The sequence below is a fragment of the Nicotiana tabacum genome, chromosome 15, assembly GCF_000715075.1.
Source record: "Nicotiana tabacum cultivar K326 chromosome 15, ASM71507v2, whole genome shotgun sequence".
Taxonomy (NCBI): domain Eukaryota; kingdom Viridiplantae; phylum Streptophyta; class Magnoliopsida; order Solanales; family Solanaceae; genus Nicotiana; species Nicotiana tabacum.
The window spans coordinates 124874097-124890398 of NC_134094.1; the positions used below are offsets into that span (position 1 = coordinate 124874097).

At 38.6% G+C, this 16302-nt stretch overlaps 1 protein-coding gene across 2 annotated transcripts; it reads left to right on the forward strand.

Moving 5' to 3' along the window:
- The first annotated feature begins 692 nt into the window (after window positions 1-692).
- LOC107785570 (hexanoyl-CoA synthase) lies at window positions 693-9416 on the forward strand. 2 transcript variants are annotated; one of them, XM_075231241.1, is made up of 15 exons: window positions 693-792; window positions 894-1195; window positions 1608-1737; window positions 1857-2104; window positions 3182-3386; window positions 4437-4477; window positions 4653-4778; window positions 5449-5522; window positions 6351-6571; window positions 7123-7217; window positions 7495-7711; window positions 8371-8496; window positions 8575-8673; window positions 8824-9036; window positions 9109-9416. In XM_075231241.1, the coding sequence occupies exons 2-15, from the start codon at window positions 933-935 to the stop codon at window positions 9217-9219; spliced, it is 2169 nt and encodes a 722-aa protein (XP_075087342.1). In that variant the 5' UTR covers window positions 693-792; window positions 894-932; the 3' UTR covers window positions 9220-9416. The 2 variants fall into 2 exon arrangements, with proteins under 2 accessions (XP_075087342.1, XP_016462387.1); XM_016606901.2 differs by lacking the exon at window positions 693-792 and having other exon boundaries at window positions 808-1195.
- Window positions 9417-16302: the final 6886 nt, after the last annotated feature.

The window sequence follows — 16302 nt, forward strand, 5'->3', positions numbered from 1 at the left end:
AAAACAACAAATACATTTTAATCACAAAACAAACACAAAACACTAATATCTTAGTTCGGATAAAAATAACATACTAGTTTAATCGCAAAAAAAAAAAAAACACAAAACAACATGGAAACACATTCAAAACAACTAATATGCATTATTATACGAGTTTCGACATAAACTAAATCCGAATACCTCGATTTATGTTTTTCGGAAAGTCGATGAATTGAAAATTTGAGCCCGAAACGAGGAAACCACAACAATAGAAGGCTTGGCTAGGATGTGGGACCTACAATCTTATATTTTTGTGTGACGGGTGGGGTCCAATATAATTTTTTTAGAAGGAAATTTTGGGGGGGGGGGGGGATCGGTTAAGAATTTTGAATTTGGGGAGGGGGGCGTCTGGTTTGAGTGTGGGGAAGAAGGAGGGGGACCGTTTATTTATCTATGTATAGTGCGGTATATAACTGCACTATGCATATATAGCGTGGTTATAACTGCACTATACATATATAGCGTGGTTATATACCACGCTATTACAGTGACGTTATATATATATATATATATATAACGCTCTTTTAAAAAGCGCTATATTTTAACGGCCAAAACTCCGTTAAAACATAAAGAGCGCTGTATATAAAAAATAATAATTTAAACACACATTTCCGTTTAAAATAAATCACAAATGGGTTCTGGACTCGTGTTTCGTACGGGTGTGCGAGTGGACAAAATAAAAGTAAAAAAAACCGCACATTTGGCAGCCACCAACACGTTGCCAAATCATTCAAATTAATCAAAGTTTGACAGGTAGATAGTGACAGTTTATCTTCATCTACTTTGATAATCATTGCCTACTCACCCATATGCTAATTTCTCTCTAAATTTTGTGTAATCAATCATTCGTGTAGCAAAAAATTTACAGCAGTGGGTGTGGACTGTGTAGGATTATGGCATATGAGAATTACAAAGGCATAGATTCCGTCACCGTCGCCGACGTTGAAGCTCTAGGAATACCATCTGAACTCGCCGGAGAAATTCACAAAAAGCTCACCCGAATTGTTCGTAATTACGGTTCTACCACTCCCCAAACATGGCACCATATTTCCAAAGAACTGCTCAGCCCGAAACTCCCTTTCTCTTTACACCAGATGATGTACTATGGATGTTACAAGGATTTTGGGCCTGACCCGCCTGCTTGGTTACCCGACCAGTTAGTCCCTCTTCTCTTTCTTTTATTTGATTAGATTTTTTGGGTTAAAGGCGGGAAAAATGGATTCTATTAGTTTATCAAGTCACTCAATCAACTATCCCTCCGTTTTGATCTAATTGTTAAATGAATGGTCATAATTAGACTGTTTTTCACATTGGTCGTTAAATTTCTGTAGAGTACGCTTATAAGTTTCAATTCCGAAATAGTGGGGGTCGGCTATATGAGTCATATGCTTCAATTTCTGTTATCCTTTTTCCACTGCACCTGCGAGTAAATTTTTGCATTATTGCATGCACTGTATGAAGAAAACAATACATGACGTGTGTTATAGAATTCACGGAACTTAAATTTGTTAGAATTTTGTTAGATTTTTCTTCTTATTGTCAACTTTATTTCATATTTGCTGGCACAGAAAAAACGCAGGTTTGACGAATATTGGTCAGCTTCTGGAGAGGCGTGGAAAGGAGTTCTTGGGATCAAATTATGAAGACCCAATTTCTAGCTTCTCTGATTTTCAAAGATTTTCAGTCTCCGAGCCAGAGGTAGGTTGAAAGTACTTTGAGGATGAATTCCTGATCTTCTGTGTTGTGCTTTTGATGCTAATAAGGAATCATGCCTTTGTTGACTCTCTCATTTCCTGCTCAATCACTTCATTTGCTAGGTATATTGGAAAACCATATTGGAGGAAATGAATGTTTCATTTTCAGTTCCTCCTGAATGTATTTTACGTGAGAGTCCATCTCATCCAGGTGGTCAGTGGCTTCCTGGAGCACGAGTGAACCCAGCGAAGAATTGCCTCAGTTTTAGAAAGAGTACTTTAAGTGATGTAGCCATAGTGTGGCGAAGTGAAGGAAATGACGAAGCACTTGTTGAAAAAATGACCTTGAAGGAGTTATGTGAATCAGTTTGGTAAGATACATTGGTGTTGTTAATTATTCTCTTTACAAACTAATGTTCGGTTTACACGAGAGTTATCTCGATCAGGTTTTATCTGATATTGTGAAATGATAACATCTTTTTCAAATATAAGTTATAGATCAAGAAACTAGTGAACTACATGAGAATACCACTAGCCAGCAATTTTTAAATTTTGAAAGCAGTATGATTTAACTTTAAGTTCATGGAGGTCCTGTTTGTTCAATTCTCTAAGTAGTAACTAGGTCGAAAAGAAGGGTGGGGGGATGAAGTAGCAGTGAATCACTAATTTACTAATTGAATCCATCTAACCTGTTTCTTATCTCTTTATTGTTCTATTCCCGGTGGTTTCATGTAGGAGTACTTTCTGCATCGTGCTCTTCATGTGAATGTGGGATGAAACTCTCAATTGTATCGTGCATGTAGCATTAAGTCTAGCAATTTGCTACTATTCTATGAAGTAAACTGTAAATTAGCATGTGAACCGAGTTGTTCGCATATATTTTGCTTTTGCCTACAAGTGCATTTGTCAAAGATGTCTCTTTGTGTGACTTATAGGTCACGAGTTCAAGCCGTGGAAGCAGCCACTATTGCTTGCATTAGGTTAGGCTGTTTACATTACACCCCTTGGGTGTGGCCCTTCCCAGGACCCTGCGTAAACGCGGGATGCCTTGCGCACCGGGTTTCCTTCCCCCTCCCCCCCCTTTTCCTGCAAGTGCATTTGTCTAGAAATTCTTTGGTATTTAATTTGAAACATGCTTAGGGTGCCCAAAAATTGTGGTTTGATGATTATGTTACTCAACTGTGTAACATATAGCTTGTTAACGACCTGTCGTCTGCTTCTGGGGATACCTTATGGTTGACACTAGAAATGCTCACCAAGTTGCATGATGTTGTGATGGCCATGTTACTCCAACTTTACCCGACTTTGCAGTCTCTATAATGTGAATTTTCATACAGCTTACAGCTTTTGCAGTCTAAGTTGCATCTTGTGGTTTACTTTTCTCCATGTTTGCTTGACTTTGAAATCTGAGAAACATCAATTTCTCACAGTTGTAACCTTTCATACAGGGCAGTTGCATATGCTCTTGAAACCCTGGGTTTGGAGAAAGGATCTGCCATAGCTATAGATATGCCGATGGATGTTAATTCTGTGGTGATCTACTTGGCTATTGTTCTTGCTGGTTATGTAGTTGTGTCAATTGCTGATAGTTTTGCTCCAAGAGAAATTTCGACAAGGCTCATGTTATCAAAAGCAAAAGCAATTTTTACGCAGGTGCCCTACTTATCTAGTTCATCATTCAACAATTTGTCCAATAATAACCCAAATTCAGCAACGAATTGAGGAAAAGTTGATTAATAAAGTATCACTATATATGCATTAAAAAGTAGATACATGTGAATTCAAAAAAATATTATGAGTTTCTATTTTACATCAATCAGGCAATGTATGAAGATTGTATGTGAGACCAAATTAGCGGGACAGGAGACTGGTTGTGGATTACGACTTGATATCTTCTTAAAATATTTAGATATGTCAGTACTGGATATAATCAATTTATGTCCAAGAGATCTAGAAGATTTATGAAGTAGTCACCTAATGAAAGATCAAGACATATTCATGATATTTTATTATTTCTAAAAAAAACTTGGAGAAATTTGGTGAAGAGCCTGTTAAGCATCCAAAGTCAGTGTATTAATATGATGAAAGAACTTCTATTTGAGACTCAAAATAAGGGCAGCCCGATACATTAAGCTCTCGCTATATGCGGGCCCGAGGAATGGCTGGACCACATTGAGACGGAAAGCTGGTATATCAATTTCAAATATAAAAAAAGTATGAATGTTTCAAATATTAGCGTCCAACGGATTTGTTATGGCTTCACATTTGAATCCTTCAAATGAAACAAAATAGTTTGAACATGGAGAAGTAAACTCTTCATACTCATGAACGTTTTGTCTTTTTGTCTCTATTAAAGGCATTTGGAGATTTCCGGAGAGATCCAGTATTTTAAACATAGGCTTCCACAAATCTAGTTGGGTTAACATTCTACAGACGTATCCAGTACACAGACTATTTTCTGGCTTTCTTATTGGATCACTGCTTCTTATGGACCCCTCTATGATGAAATTAAACTTATTTTAGATTTTCTATTCCTAACGTTCGACAAAACTCCGATAAATGTTGAATTTTGGTTCAAATAATTATTATCTCATTCTTATTACTCCTTTTTGCATATGCAATTTTGCTCATTAGCTTCCAGTTTTTTTTTTTTTTTGAGTACTTCACTTGTTTAATTTTGTTATCTATCAACCATGTATCCAGGATTTTATTTTCCGTGGAGATAAAAAGATACCCTTGTACAGGTCATCTCTCTCTTCTCTTTCTGATGTACATTTTAATTTTTTCATTTCTTCTGTGTTCCTTATAGGCCTTCTGAGCGGCATCCAGGTTCAAGCCTAATTGCTAGTGCCACTAGTAAATTTAGCATTTCCCTTTTTTCATTTCATTTCTTTCTTGACTCACTTGTTGAAACTGCAGTCGAGTTGTTGATGCTCGTTCACCGACAGCAATTGTCATTCCCAATAGAGCCTCCAGCTTAAGCATACAATTACGTGATGGAGACATCTCTTGGCCTGACTTTTTAGAAAGAGTGAAAGATTCCAGGTAAGAACTCCTTTCACAGATATTCTTGTCATTTAATTCTTTCTCTTTTACATGTTTAATCGAGGAAACGGACAGTAAAATGTGTGTTTTTATATCTGTCATTCTTAATTGTTACTAATGAATTGGCTTAGAGCTTGGTATGTTGTATCAACTTCTTCTTCTCATAAACATTAAGAAGTGTAGATGAGTCCCGGCTAAGAATACTCACTTATATGAGAAGTATGATGTTCATTATACATGGGCTGCCTAAGATGAGTTGCAACCGCATTTTGTCTTCTTGTGTTAGGGAGGGGAATCTTCCCCCACATGACTTATTTAGGAAATTAACAATTTGTTTACATAATTTACATAACCTCAAAACATAACTGGGTGAGCTTATCCATCCTTAGCTTGTATTATGGAGGTATCGGAAAATGTCTCCCTGCTTGTTCTGTAACTTTGGTTTTACTTGCTTCCAACAAACGGGTAGGGCTCAGAGCCTACCTCCCCCCCCGCCCCTCCACACACACACACCACACCTTCTTTGGTAAATTATGAAAAAGAATAAGTCTACTGTTCTTATCTCTGACTATATCTTCATTTACAAAATTTGACCTCCATTTCCCATTGAGTGCTAATTGTTTGAAATGTTCCGATGCTGGGAATAATGGTTTAATTTCCCGCATTGCAGGGGTCTCGAGTTTGTTGCAGTAGAACAACCTATTACTGCATTTACAAACATTCTGTTCTCATCTGGCACAACAGGTATAGTAAAAGTTAAACTTGTGTCCAATTATTTCATGCCAATATGCATTTTAATTTTGTTTTGAACTGAGTGACACCCTCCAAAATCATAAAGCTGGGGATATTACTATGTGAGAACAGGATTGAGATTCTTGGGTAAGGATAAATCCAGAGCAAGCTGGAAGATTGTGGGAGGCAATAGTGACTAAACTCATAGTGTTAGGAAAGTTACTTGCCCTTGCCTGCTGTGGTTTTAGGTGGTACAGTAATGAAGAAGGTGTTGAGATTGAGAAGTAGTTGTTAAGATCATAATATTATTTTTGAAGAAGGAAAGCAAGGAAGTTCACGTGTAATCACAGTGGCTTCACTCAAGGGTCACGTGTAACCACTGTAGCATCATTAAGTTCGGGCCTGTCACGTGAACAACACAGTAAATAGGAATTATTGTACATTGGAATGGACACAAAAGTTTTACATGATGTTGGATACCAGTTTAGTGTAATTCTTGGGTTTCCACTGGAAAGCTTGTCAATCTTTTTTTTGTTAAATTTTGGTATTGGCCCTTCCCTTTTCCGTTTTGGGAAGGTTAGTTGGGAGGTGAGTGGTTGTAGAAGATTCTTTTTCATAATAAATTAAGGGTTGAAGAACACACATAAATTGTTTTGTTACATTCACATATAGATACCTCTTTCTAAACAATAATAAATAACTGGGTAGTCAAGTCAACCGTCAATCTGAAATGGGAACAAAATCCCCTTTATGCTTATCAATTGATTCTAAAGAATTCATTGAATTGGTAATGCAAAGCAATTGAATAAATGGTCACGACTAAAACTCTAAATGGTCCAGGAGAGCCAAAGGCAATTCCATGGAGTCTCCTCTCACCTTTCAAGGCGGCTGCTGATGGATGGTGCCATATGGATATCAAAAAAGGTGATGTGGTTGCTTGGCCCACTAATCTTGGGTGGATGATGGGACCTTGGCTTGTTTATGCTTCACTATTGAATGGGGCGTCCATTGCCTTGTATAATGGATCTCCCCTTGGTTCTGGCTTTGCTAAGTTTGTACAGGTTAATTTCTTTCGTTGTTATACATTTTTTCTCCTATTTCTTGTTGAATGACTCGATGAAAATCACTTTGTATCACAATTCTATTCAAATAAGATAATTCTTGTGTTAGCTGACAACATGTTACTTTGTTTTCTTTTAACCTGATATATTTTTGTTACTTGAAGTAAAGAAAGGTTTAAAAAAAAAAAAAGTATCTATTTCTTTGAGATTTCGCTCTTCCAATGTGCATTAGCCTTGTGATTGATTTTGAGTGGACTATCAAGAAAAGAAACGAGCTAAGTTGTGCTGCTCCTAGCTTTAATTGCTGAGGGGAAAAAATCATGAGTGGAAAGAGGAAACACTTAAGTTGCATGTACAGTCTTAAAATTTAATAAAATTATTGCTAATCCTGCGGGTTCTCACCGCCCCAGTATCAGTAAACTAATCGGCATTGCAATATCTGATAGATACGGTATTTTAAATCATTTAGTTGATTCATAATCTATGTTGTTTAAATTTTGAATATCTTTTGTTATCGATGCTCATGAAAAATCCTCTTCCAACCTAATCAGGACGCTAAAGTAACTATGCTCGGGGTGATCCCAAGTATAGTGAGGACTTGGAAAGCGAAGAATTCTCCTGATGGCTTTGATTGGTCGACCATCCGGTAGTTTCTAAGTGACCCTCTCATATGTTTTTGCTTCGCCAGGAGCTTTATTTGCATCTTCTTCCTTGTTTTACTTCTCTTTCGTTGTCTCTTAATTGACTGAAATTGGTGGCCAAGCTTGCATATGGTTGGTTCATAACTTCAAGTTTCAGAATACTGATATAACTTGAAGACAAATATGTTTGTTCCCTGTACATATGTACATTAAATGAATTCTGCTCAAGTCTATTTTTCCTTTCCCTTTCTTGGGCTTAATGAAGTTCATACATGATGGTAGTTGCTTTGGCTCCACTGGTGAGGCATCGAGCGTGGATGAATATCTATGGCTGATGGGAAGAGCTGAATATAAACCAATAATTGAGTATTGCGGCGGTACAGAGATTGGTGGCTCCTTTGTTTCTGGGTCATTGTTGCAGCCTCAGTCTTTAGCCGCTTTCAGCACAGCAGTCATGGGATGTAGTCTTCATATTCTTGGGGACGATGGTCTTCCTATAGTAAGCACTTCGCAACCTTTATATCTGCAACTTCAATAGTATTTGCTAGAGCAGGACTGGAATTAATATCATGCGGTGCATTTTATGCTTGCATAGAAAGTTCGTTATAAGCTAGTGAATGTTGAGTGTTTACCAAATGTGATCAGTTCGCCTGCAGCTGCGACATGCTACTTCTGTTTGGGATCCTCATAAAGAAATCATTCAGATTCCTGCTTTCTTTTTGGCCACATCTTAAAATATTCACAACCTCTTATTGCTTGTTATTGTGGTATTTCAATCTAAATGTTAAGAAGATGGAACTTGGACCTAACTCAACCCAAAAAGCTAGCTCATAATGTGAGGATTGCCGAAGACCATATAAGGAGATAACAGCCCCCTCCCTCAACCAATGTGGGAACCTTAACATCCTCCCCTCCCCCTATGCTCAGACTAGACATCTCATGCGTAGACAATACATAGGGCCTAAAATTTGGGGTAAACCAAGAATAGGAATGGGCCTGATTTTGATACCATGTTAAGAAAATGGAGTTTGAGCTTGACTCAATCCCATAAGTTAGCTCATGAGGTGAGTATTCCACAAGACCATATAAGGATGACGATAGTCCATTCCTTCTACTACTGTGGGACACTTTAACACTAGTACTTTTACCTTTGTGTAGCCATCAGATGTTCCTGGGATTGGTGAATTGGCCCTTGGTCCTCTAATGTTTGGAGCTTCAAGCACATTACTGAATGCGGACCACAATGAGATCTACTTCAAAGGAATGCCTGTTTTGAATGGAAAGGTAATGCAAATTATTATCCAATAGACTAGTTATTTCAGTTTTACTAACAAAATCTTGTTTGACACTATTATATCACAGGTTCTAAGAAGGCATGGGGATGTGTTTGAACGTACTTCTAAAGGATATTACCATGCACATGGTCGTGCAGATGATACAATGAACTTAGGGGGTATAAAGGTATGTATTTAGCCTCGAAATTGAATCCGAAAGTACTTTTAGTATTAAGATCCAGTAAACTGTGCCTATGAATAGATATTTGAGTTGCCGAGCAATTTTCTGGACTGAATTGTTTCCTTTCCTAAAAGTTCTGTTGTTCTGTTTTGTCAGGTGAGTTCACTTGAGATTGAGCGCATATGCAATGCAGCAGATGAAAATATACTAGAAACAGCAGCAGTTGGAGTACCACCTGCTGGAGGTGGTCCTGAGAAGTTAGTAATTGCTGTCGTATTCAAGGATTCGGATAACTTGGAACACAATTTGGACACTTTGATGATTTCTTTCAATACAGCTTTGCAGAGAAAGTTGAATCCTCTGTTCAAGGTACAGCATAAGCTTTGAAAGAATGTAAATTTTGTTAGGTAAAATTATCTAACCTAAACACAAAATGTGCAGGTTTCCAGTATTGTTCCTCTCCCTTCACTTCCAAGAACAGCAACAAATAAAGTTATGAGAAGGGTATTGAGGCAGCAGTTTTCTCAAGCAGATCAAGGTTCCAAACTGTAACCTATACCATCCCCAATGAAGGCACTTCATGTTATAGTACAACATAGTAGTATGGTTCAAATTTTCTTAATCACATAGCAAATGGAGTACCATAATTTACAAGCAGCAATCCAAGTAGTTGATCCATAAATTTGTTGTATAGTAATATTTATTTTACATGTGAATTGTATAGTAATAAATTGTAGAGATTGCAGGTATTGATCCATCGAATTCCAGCGCCATTAAAGCACGTAAAACTTAGAACTTCGTTTAGGAATTACTAGATATGGGAATATACTCTAGGTCAGTTTTGAGACTCGGTTGAAGGATCAAATGTTTGCCCCATCGAAAAATGCAATGTGAAAAGGGACAAGTCAAGAAGCAAATAATTATGAACTAATTGTTTCAAGAGCAATAAAATTTCAGAAAATAGTCATTTTAGGTTCCCAATTACGTGTTTGAATCTTAAAATTATTGTGTTTTATTTAAAAGGAGAAGATCTAATCAAATATGTTTCTGCAGTTTCTCAAATTGGGTTGAACTGTTATACGCGCTACTTGAATTGAAGTGAATGATTATGGCATGTAATTCTGAAAATAGCCAATTATTAAAAATTATCAGATCAGTAGTTCCATCATATAGGAGCAAGTGAATTTCCAATATATTTTGTATCTAGCTAATGTAGTAAACACTAAAATATTCTTTTAAGAAGATAAGTTACACGACCTAAGACAAGAGTGGGTTGCTCTAGTGGTGAGCACCCTCCACTTCCAACCAAGAGGTTGTGAGTTCGAGTCACCCCAAGAGCAAGGTGGGGAGTTCTTGGAGGGAGGGAGCCGAAGGTCTATCGGAAACAGCCTCTCTACTCCAGTCTGGGGGTAAGGTCTGCGTACAAACTACCTTCCTCAAACTCCACTAGTGAGATTATACTGGGTTGTTATTGTTATTGTTGTTGTTGTAAGTTACACGACCTAAGATTTCTCTATATATCAACTAAAATGTGGTACTTGCTATAAATATATTATATTATGAATGTTCATTTAGTACTCCGTTGTAAATAAGCTTCCTGAGAAGCTTATCCATATGAGACTCAACCGTAAATATATTTATCTATTTAATACTCTATTGGAAATAAGTCTCCTGAAGAAGCTTATCCTTTCGGTACTCCGTTATAAATAAATATTACCCCTGGTAGAAGATTATCTATATCTGGTATAGTAGCAGCTTACAAGCACCTTACACAACAGCTTCCTTTCTTCTATAAATAGAGGAGAATTCAGTTCATTATGTACATCAGTTTGAAGTTGAATAAAAATATCAATTTTTCTCTATACTTGTCTTCGATTTATTTACTTTACAGTCTTTATTTTATAACACGTTATCAACACGAGTCTCTAATTTCATCATCACTGCCTGACTATGAGGCAACATACTGCCCTTGTGCGTGGTCAAACCGAGTTCATTCAGAACATTTTGAGGAAAATTACATCCTTGGAGTGGTGAACAACACGTTGGTTTTGTTAATTTCCAACTCTATGAAGAGATGAAATCCTTCTGATGTCATTTCTCAAAGATAAGGATTATTAATTTATAATTTTAATTTGTCCATCACGTGCTAATTCTAAGCAACTAGTGATGCAGGACTTGCAGGTATATTGTGATTTGAAATACAAATTCGAAGGCTAAGAAGACAATGGATATTGAATCAACTTGCTATGTTACGTGCTCTGTATACGTATTAGCATATAACAACTATTTTTTTAATATATACTTGTTTTCATCATGTTGTCATCTCCATAAAAGATTACAAAGTGAATAATAATGTCAATACCAACTGTCACGACCCGAAATTTCCCACCGACGGGATCGTGATGGCGCCTAACATTTCACTTGCTAGGCAAGCCAACGTTAGAAAATCGTTAAACCAATTCCTTATTTTCATTCAGTAAATAACAATAATTAACTAAGATGAAATGTAAGAGGTGCAGAATATCATAAAAATGGTATTCATTACTACCACCCGGATCTGGAGTCACAATCCACAAGCATTCTAGAATTTACTACAAGTAATAGTCTGAAGAAATATAATTATCTGAATGAAAGAAAAAGTAGAATAGAAAAGATAGACGGGGACTTCAAGGTGTGTGAACGCCGACATATCTACTTTGAGTCTCCGGACATCGGACCAATAGCAAAAATCTCGATCAACCTGAGCCGGTATCAAAATCTGCATAGAAAGTGCAGAGTGCAGCATCAGTACAACCGACCCCATGTACTGGTAAGTGTCGAGCCTAACCTTGATGAAGTAATGACGAGGCTAAGGCAATGCACCTACAAATCAACCTGTATAATTTAACAGTGTATATACAAATAACAGAAATGAAGAACTAAACAGGAAATATCGGGAGGGAAACATACTGAGGGGAATACAAGATAAAGAACTACAACAAAATGATCACCGGGGCAGTCAATATACCATGAATCAACAGGAATAGTGAATACAATAAGAAAAATGCACGACATCACCTTTCGTGCTTTTACTCTCAATCTCACCAAAACAATAAATAGAAACGACATGGCATCGCCCTTCGTGCATTAATTCTCATATCATGGCACGGCATCACCCTTTGTGTATTAACACTCACAATATGGCACGACATCACCCTTCGTGCATTAACACTCACAATATGGTACGGCATCGCCCTTCGTGCATTAACACTCACAATATGGCACGACATCACCATTCGTGCATTAACACTCACAATATGGCACGACATCACCCTTCGTGCATTAACACTCACAATATGGCACGACATCACCCTTCGTGCATTAACACTCACAATATGGCACGACATCACCCTTCGTGCATTAACACTCTCCCTTACCATAATGCAATGCATAAATATCAACAGGAAGATAGAATAACAAGTACAAACCTTACTTCAACATTTGGTTCCATAGCATCAATCTCAACTTTGAAATAAAAACTCAATTATCACCAAAACAATCCGTAAACATGATAATGACGATCAATTGAACAACACTTATATAACACATCGCAATTAGGCATAGGAATGAGACAATATAAGAAAAATTGAGAAACATGGAAAAATAGGTAAATTGGCGGTGCATAAGTACTCGTCACCTCATATATACGCCGCTCACATGAATTTTACTTAGCAAGTAATCTAAGGTTCCTAATTCCCTCAAGTCAGGGTTAGACACAACACTTACCTTGCTCCGAAGGCCACTTAATTCTCAATCACAGCTTTTCCTTTGGAATTCATCTCCAAACCACTCGTAACTATTCAAAAATGACTCAATAATATCAAATATTGCTAAAGGAATCAATTACATTGCATAAATTTAGATTTCCTAAATTTTCCTCCAAAAAATCAAAAATCGACCTCGGACCCGCTTGGTCAAAACCCGAGGTTCGGACCAAAATCCATTTACCCATTCACCCCCGAGCCTGAATATATAATTGATTTTGGAATTCGACCTCAAATTGAGGTCTAAATCCCCAAATTTCCTAAATCCCTAGTTTCTACCCAAAACCTCTAATTCTACTATGAAAACCTTAGATTTTAGGTTGAAATCTTGTAAAATGTAGTGAAAGATTGAAAGGAATCAGTTTAGAATCACTTACCTATGATTTGGGGAAGAGATGGTCATTGGAAAATCGCCTCTTGTGTTTTAGGTCTTGAAAATTTGGGAAATGAATGAAAATTCCCGTCCAAAAGCCATTTTGTTTAGCTGCAGGCATCGCATTTGCGACCTGAGCTTCGTAAATGCGAAGCTCGCAATTGCGAAGCCTTCACAATCCTGCTGTCCTTCGCAAATGCGAGGAAAGTGTCGCAATTGCGGTCGCTGACCTTGAAAATGTGGACAAAATATCACATTTGCGATCTATACCCCTCCCAGGCTGGCCCAGCTTCTCTTCGCATTTGCGATGAGAAGTTCGCAAATGCGACCTCAACAGTGATTGCAAATGCCAACCCTGATCTCGCATTTGCGAGGTCTGAGGCCTGCAACACAGCTGAAGCACACAAGCTATTTTTCTAAGTCCAAATCACTCTGTAGTCTATCCAAAACTCACTCGAGCCCTCGGGGCTCCAAACCAAATATGTATGCAAGTCTAAAAATATCATACAAACTTGCTCGCGTGATCAAATCGCCAAAATAACACATAGAACTACGAATTTAGTACCAAATCAAATGAGATTCTCAAGAACATTTTAAAATTTCTATTTTCTCAACTGGACGTCCGAAACACGTCAAATCAACTCCGTTTCTCACCAAATTTCACAGACAAGTCTTAAATATCATAATGAACCTGTACCGGGCTCCGAAACCAAAATACGGATCCGGTACTAACAATGCCAAACATCAATCAATTCTTAAAAATAATTAAATTTCAAACTTTTAATTTTCATCAAAAATTTATAACTTGAGTTAGGGACCTCCGAATTTGATTCCGGGCATACGCCCAGGACCCATAATTCGATACGGACCTACCGAGATCGTAAAAATACGGATCCGGGCCTGTTTACCAAAAATGTTGACTGAAGTCAACTAAAATCAACTTTTAAGGTAAAAATTCTTATTTTTATTAGTTTTTAACATAAAAACTTTCTGAAAATCTGCCCGGACTGTGTATGCAAATTGAGAAGGGTAAAAATGAGATTTTTAAGGCTTAAGAGTGCATATTCGAGTTCTAACACGTAAGATGACCTTTTGGGTCATCACATTCTCCACCTCTAAATAACTGTTCGTCCTCGAACGGACATAGAAAAGTACCTGGGCTGGTGAAAAAGTGGGGATATCTACTCCGCATATCGGATTCGGATTCCCAAGTAGCTGCCTCAATGGTATGACCTCTCTACTGCGCTCGAACTGAAGGGTAACTCTTTGATCTCAACTGGCGAACTTGCCGGGCTAGAATTGTCACCGACTCCTCTTCGTAAGTCAAATCCTTGCCCAACTGGACAGAGCTGAAATCTAACACATAGGACGGATCCCCGTGATACTTTCGAAGCATGGACACATGGAATACCGGATGAACAACTGCAAAACTAGGTGGCAACGCAAGCCTGTAAGCCACCTCTCCCACTCTCTTCAGAATCTCAAAAGGTCCGATATACCTAGGGCTCAACTTGCCCTTCTTTCCGAACCTCATTACACCCTTCATGGGTGATACCCGTAGTAACACTCTCTCTCCGACCATGAATGCAACATCACAAACTCTACGGTCGGCATAACTCTTCTTTCTGGACTGAGCTGTGCGAAGTCGATCCTGAATAATCTTGACCTTATCCATGGCATCTTGTACTAAGTCTATGCCCAACAACCGAGCCTCTCCCGGCTCGAACCACCCAACCGATGACCGACACCGCCTACCTTATAATGCCTCATAGGGAGCCATCTGAATGCTCGACTGGTAGCTGTTGTTGCAGGCGAACTCTGCAAGGGGCAAGAACTGATCCCACGATCCTCCGAAATCTATAACACAAGTGCAAAGCATATCTTCTAAGATATGAATGGTACGCTCGGACTGCCCATCCGTCTGAGGATGAAATGTTGTGCTCAACTCAACCCATGTACCCAACTCACCTTGTACTGCTCTCTAGAAGTGCGAGGTAAACTGCGATCCTCCAAAATCTATAACACAAGCACGGAGCATATCTTCTAAGATCTGAATGGTACGCTCGGACTGCCCATCCGTCTGAGGATGAAATATTGTGCTCAACTCAATCTGTGTACCCAACTTACATTTTACTGCCCTCCAGAAGTGCGAGGTAAACTGTGTACCTCGGTCAGAAATGATAGACATGGGCACACCGTGAAGACGAACGATCTCACGGATGTAAATCTCTGTCAATCGTTCCGAGGAATAGGTAACTGCCACAGGAATGAAATGCGTTGACTTAGTCAGCCTGTCCACAATGACCCAAACTGCATCGAACTTCCTCTGAGTCCGTGGGAATCCAACAGCAAAATCCATAGTGATACGCTCCCATTACCACTCAGGAATCTCTAACCTCTGAAGTAAACCACCATGTCTATGATGCTCACACTTTACCTGCTGGCAATTTAGGCACCGAGCTACATAGGCAACTATGTACTTCTTCATTCGCCTCCACCAATAATGTTGTCTCAAGTCCTGATACATCTTGGCGGCGCCCGGATGAATAGAATACCGGGAACTGTGGGGCTCCTCAAGGATCAACTCACGAAGTCCATCCACATTAGTCACACAAATACGACCCTACATTCTCAAAACTCCGTCATCTCCAACAGTAACCTGCTTGGCACCACCGTGCCGCACTATGTCTCTAAGGACGAGTAAATGAGGATCGTCATCCTGCCGATCTCTGATGCACTCAAACAAAGAAGACCGAGCAACTGTACAAGCTAGAACATGGCTGGGCTCAGAAACATCTAACCACCTCTCCACTCTAATCGAGGCAACCCCTGCAAGGCTAAGGTCACCGTCATGGCGTGACAATCTAATATAGCATGATAAGGTGACAATCAATCCATACCCAGTATGACATCAAAATCAACCACTGGTGTGGACACATACACAGGAACGGCACGGCATCGCCCTTCGTGCATTAATTCTCATATCATGGCACGACATCACCCTTCATGCATTAACACTCACAATATGGCACAGTATCACCTTTCATGCATTAACACTCACAATATGGCACGGCATCACCCTTCGTGCATTAACACTCACAATATGGCACGACATCACGCTTCGTGCATTAACACTCACAATATGGCACGACATCACCCTTCGTGCATTAACACTCTCCCTTACCATAACACAATGCATAAATATCAACAGGGAGATAGAATAACAAGTACAAACCTTACTTCAATATTTGGTTCCATAACATCAATCTCAACTTTGAAATAAAAACTCAATTATCACCAGAAAATCCGTAAACATGATAAGAACGATAAATTGAACAACACTAGTATAACACATCGCAATTAAGCATAGGAATGAGACAATATAAGAAACACTGAGAAACATAAAAAAATAGGTAAATTGGCGGCGCATAAGTACTCGTCACCTCACATATACGCCGC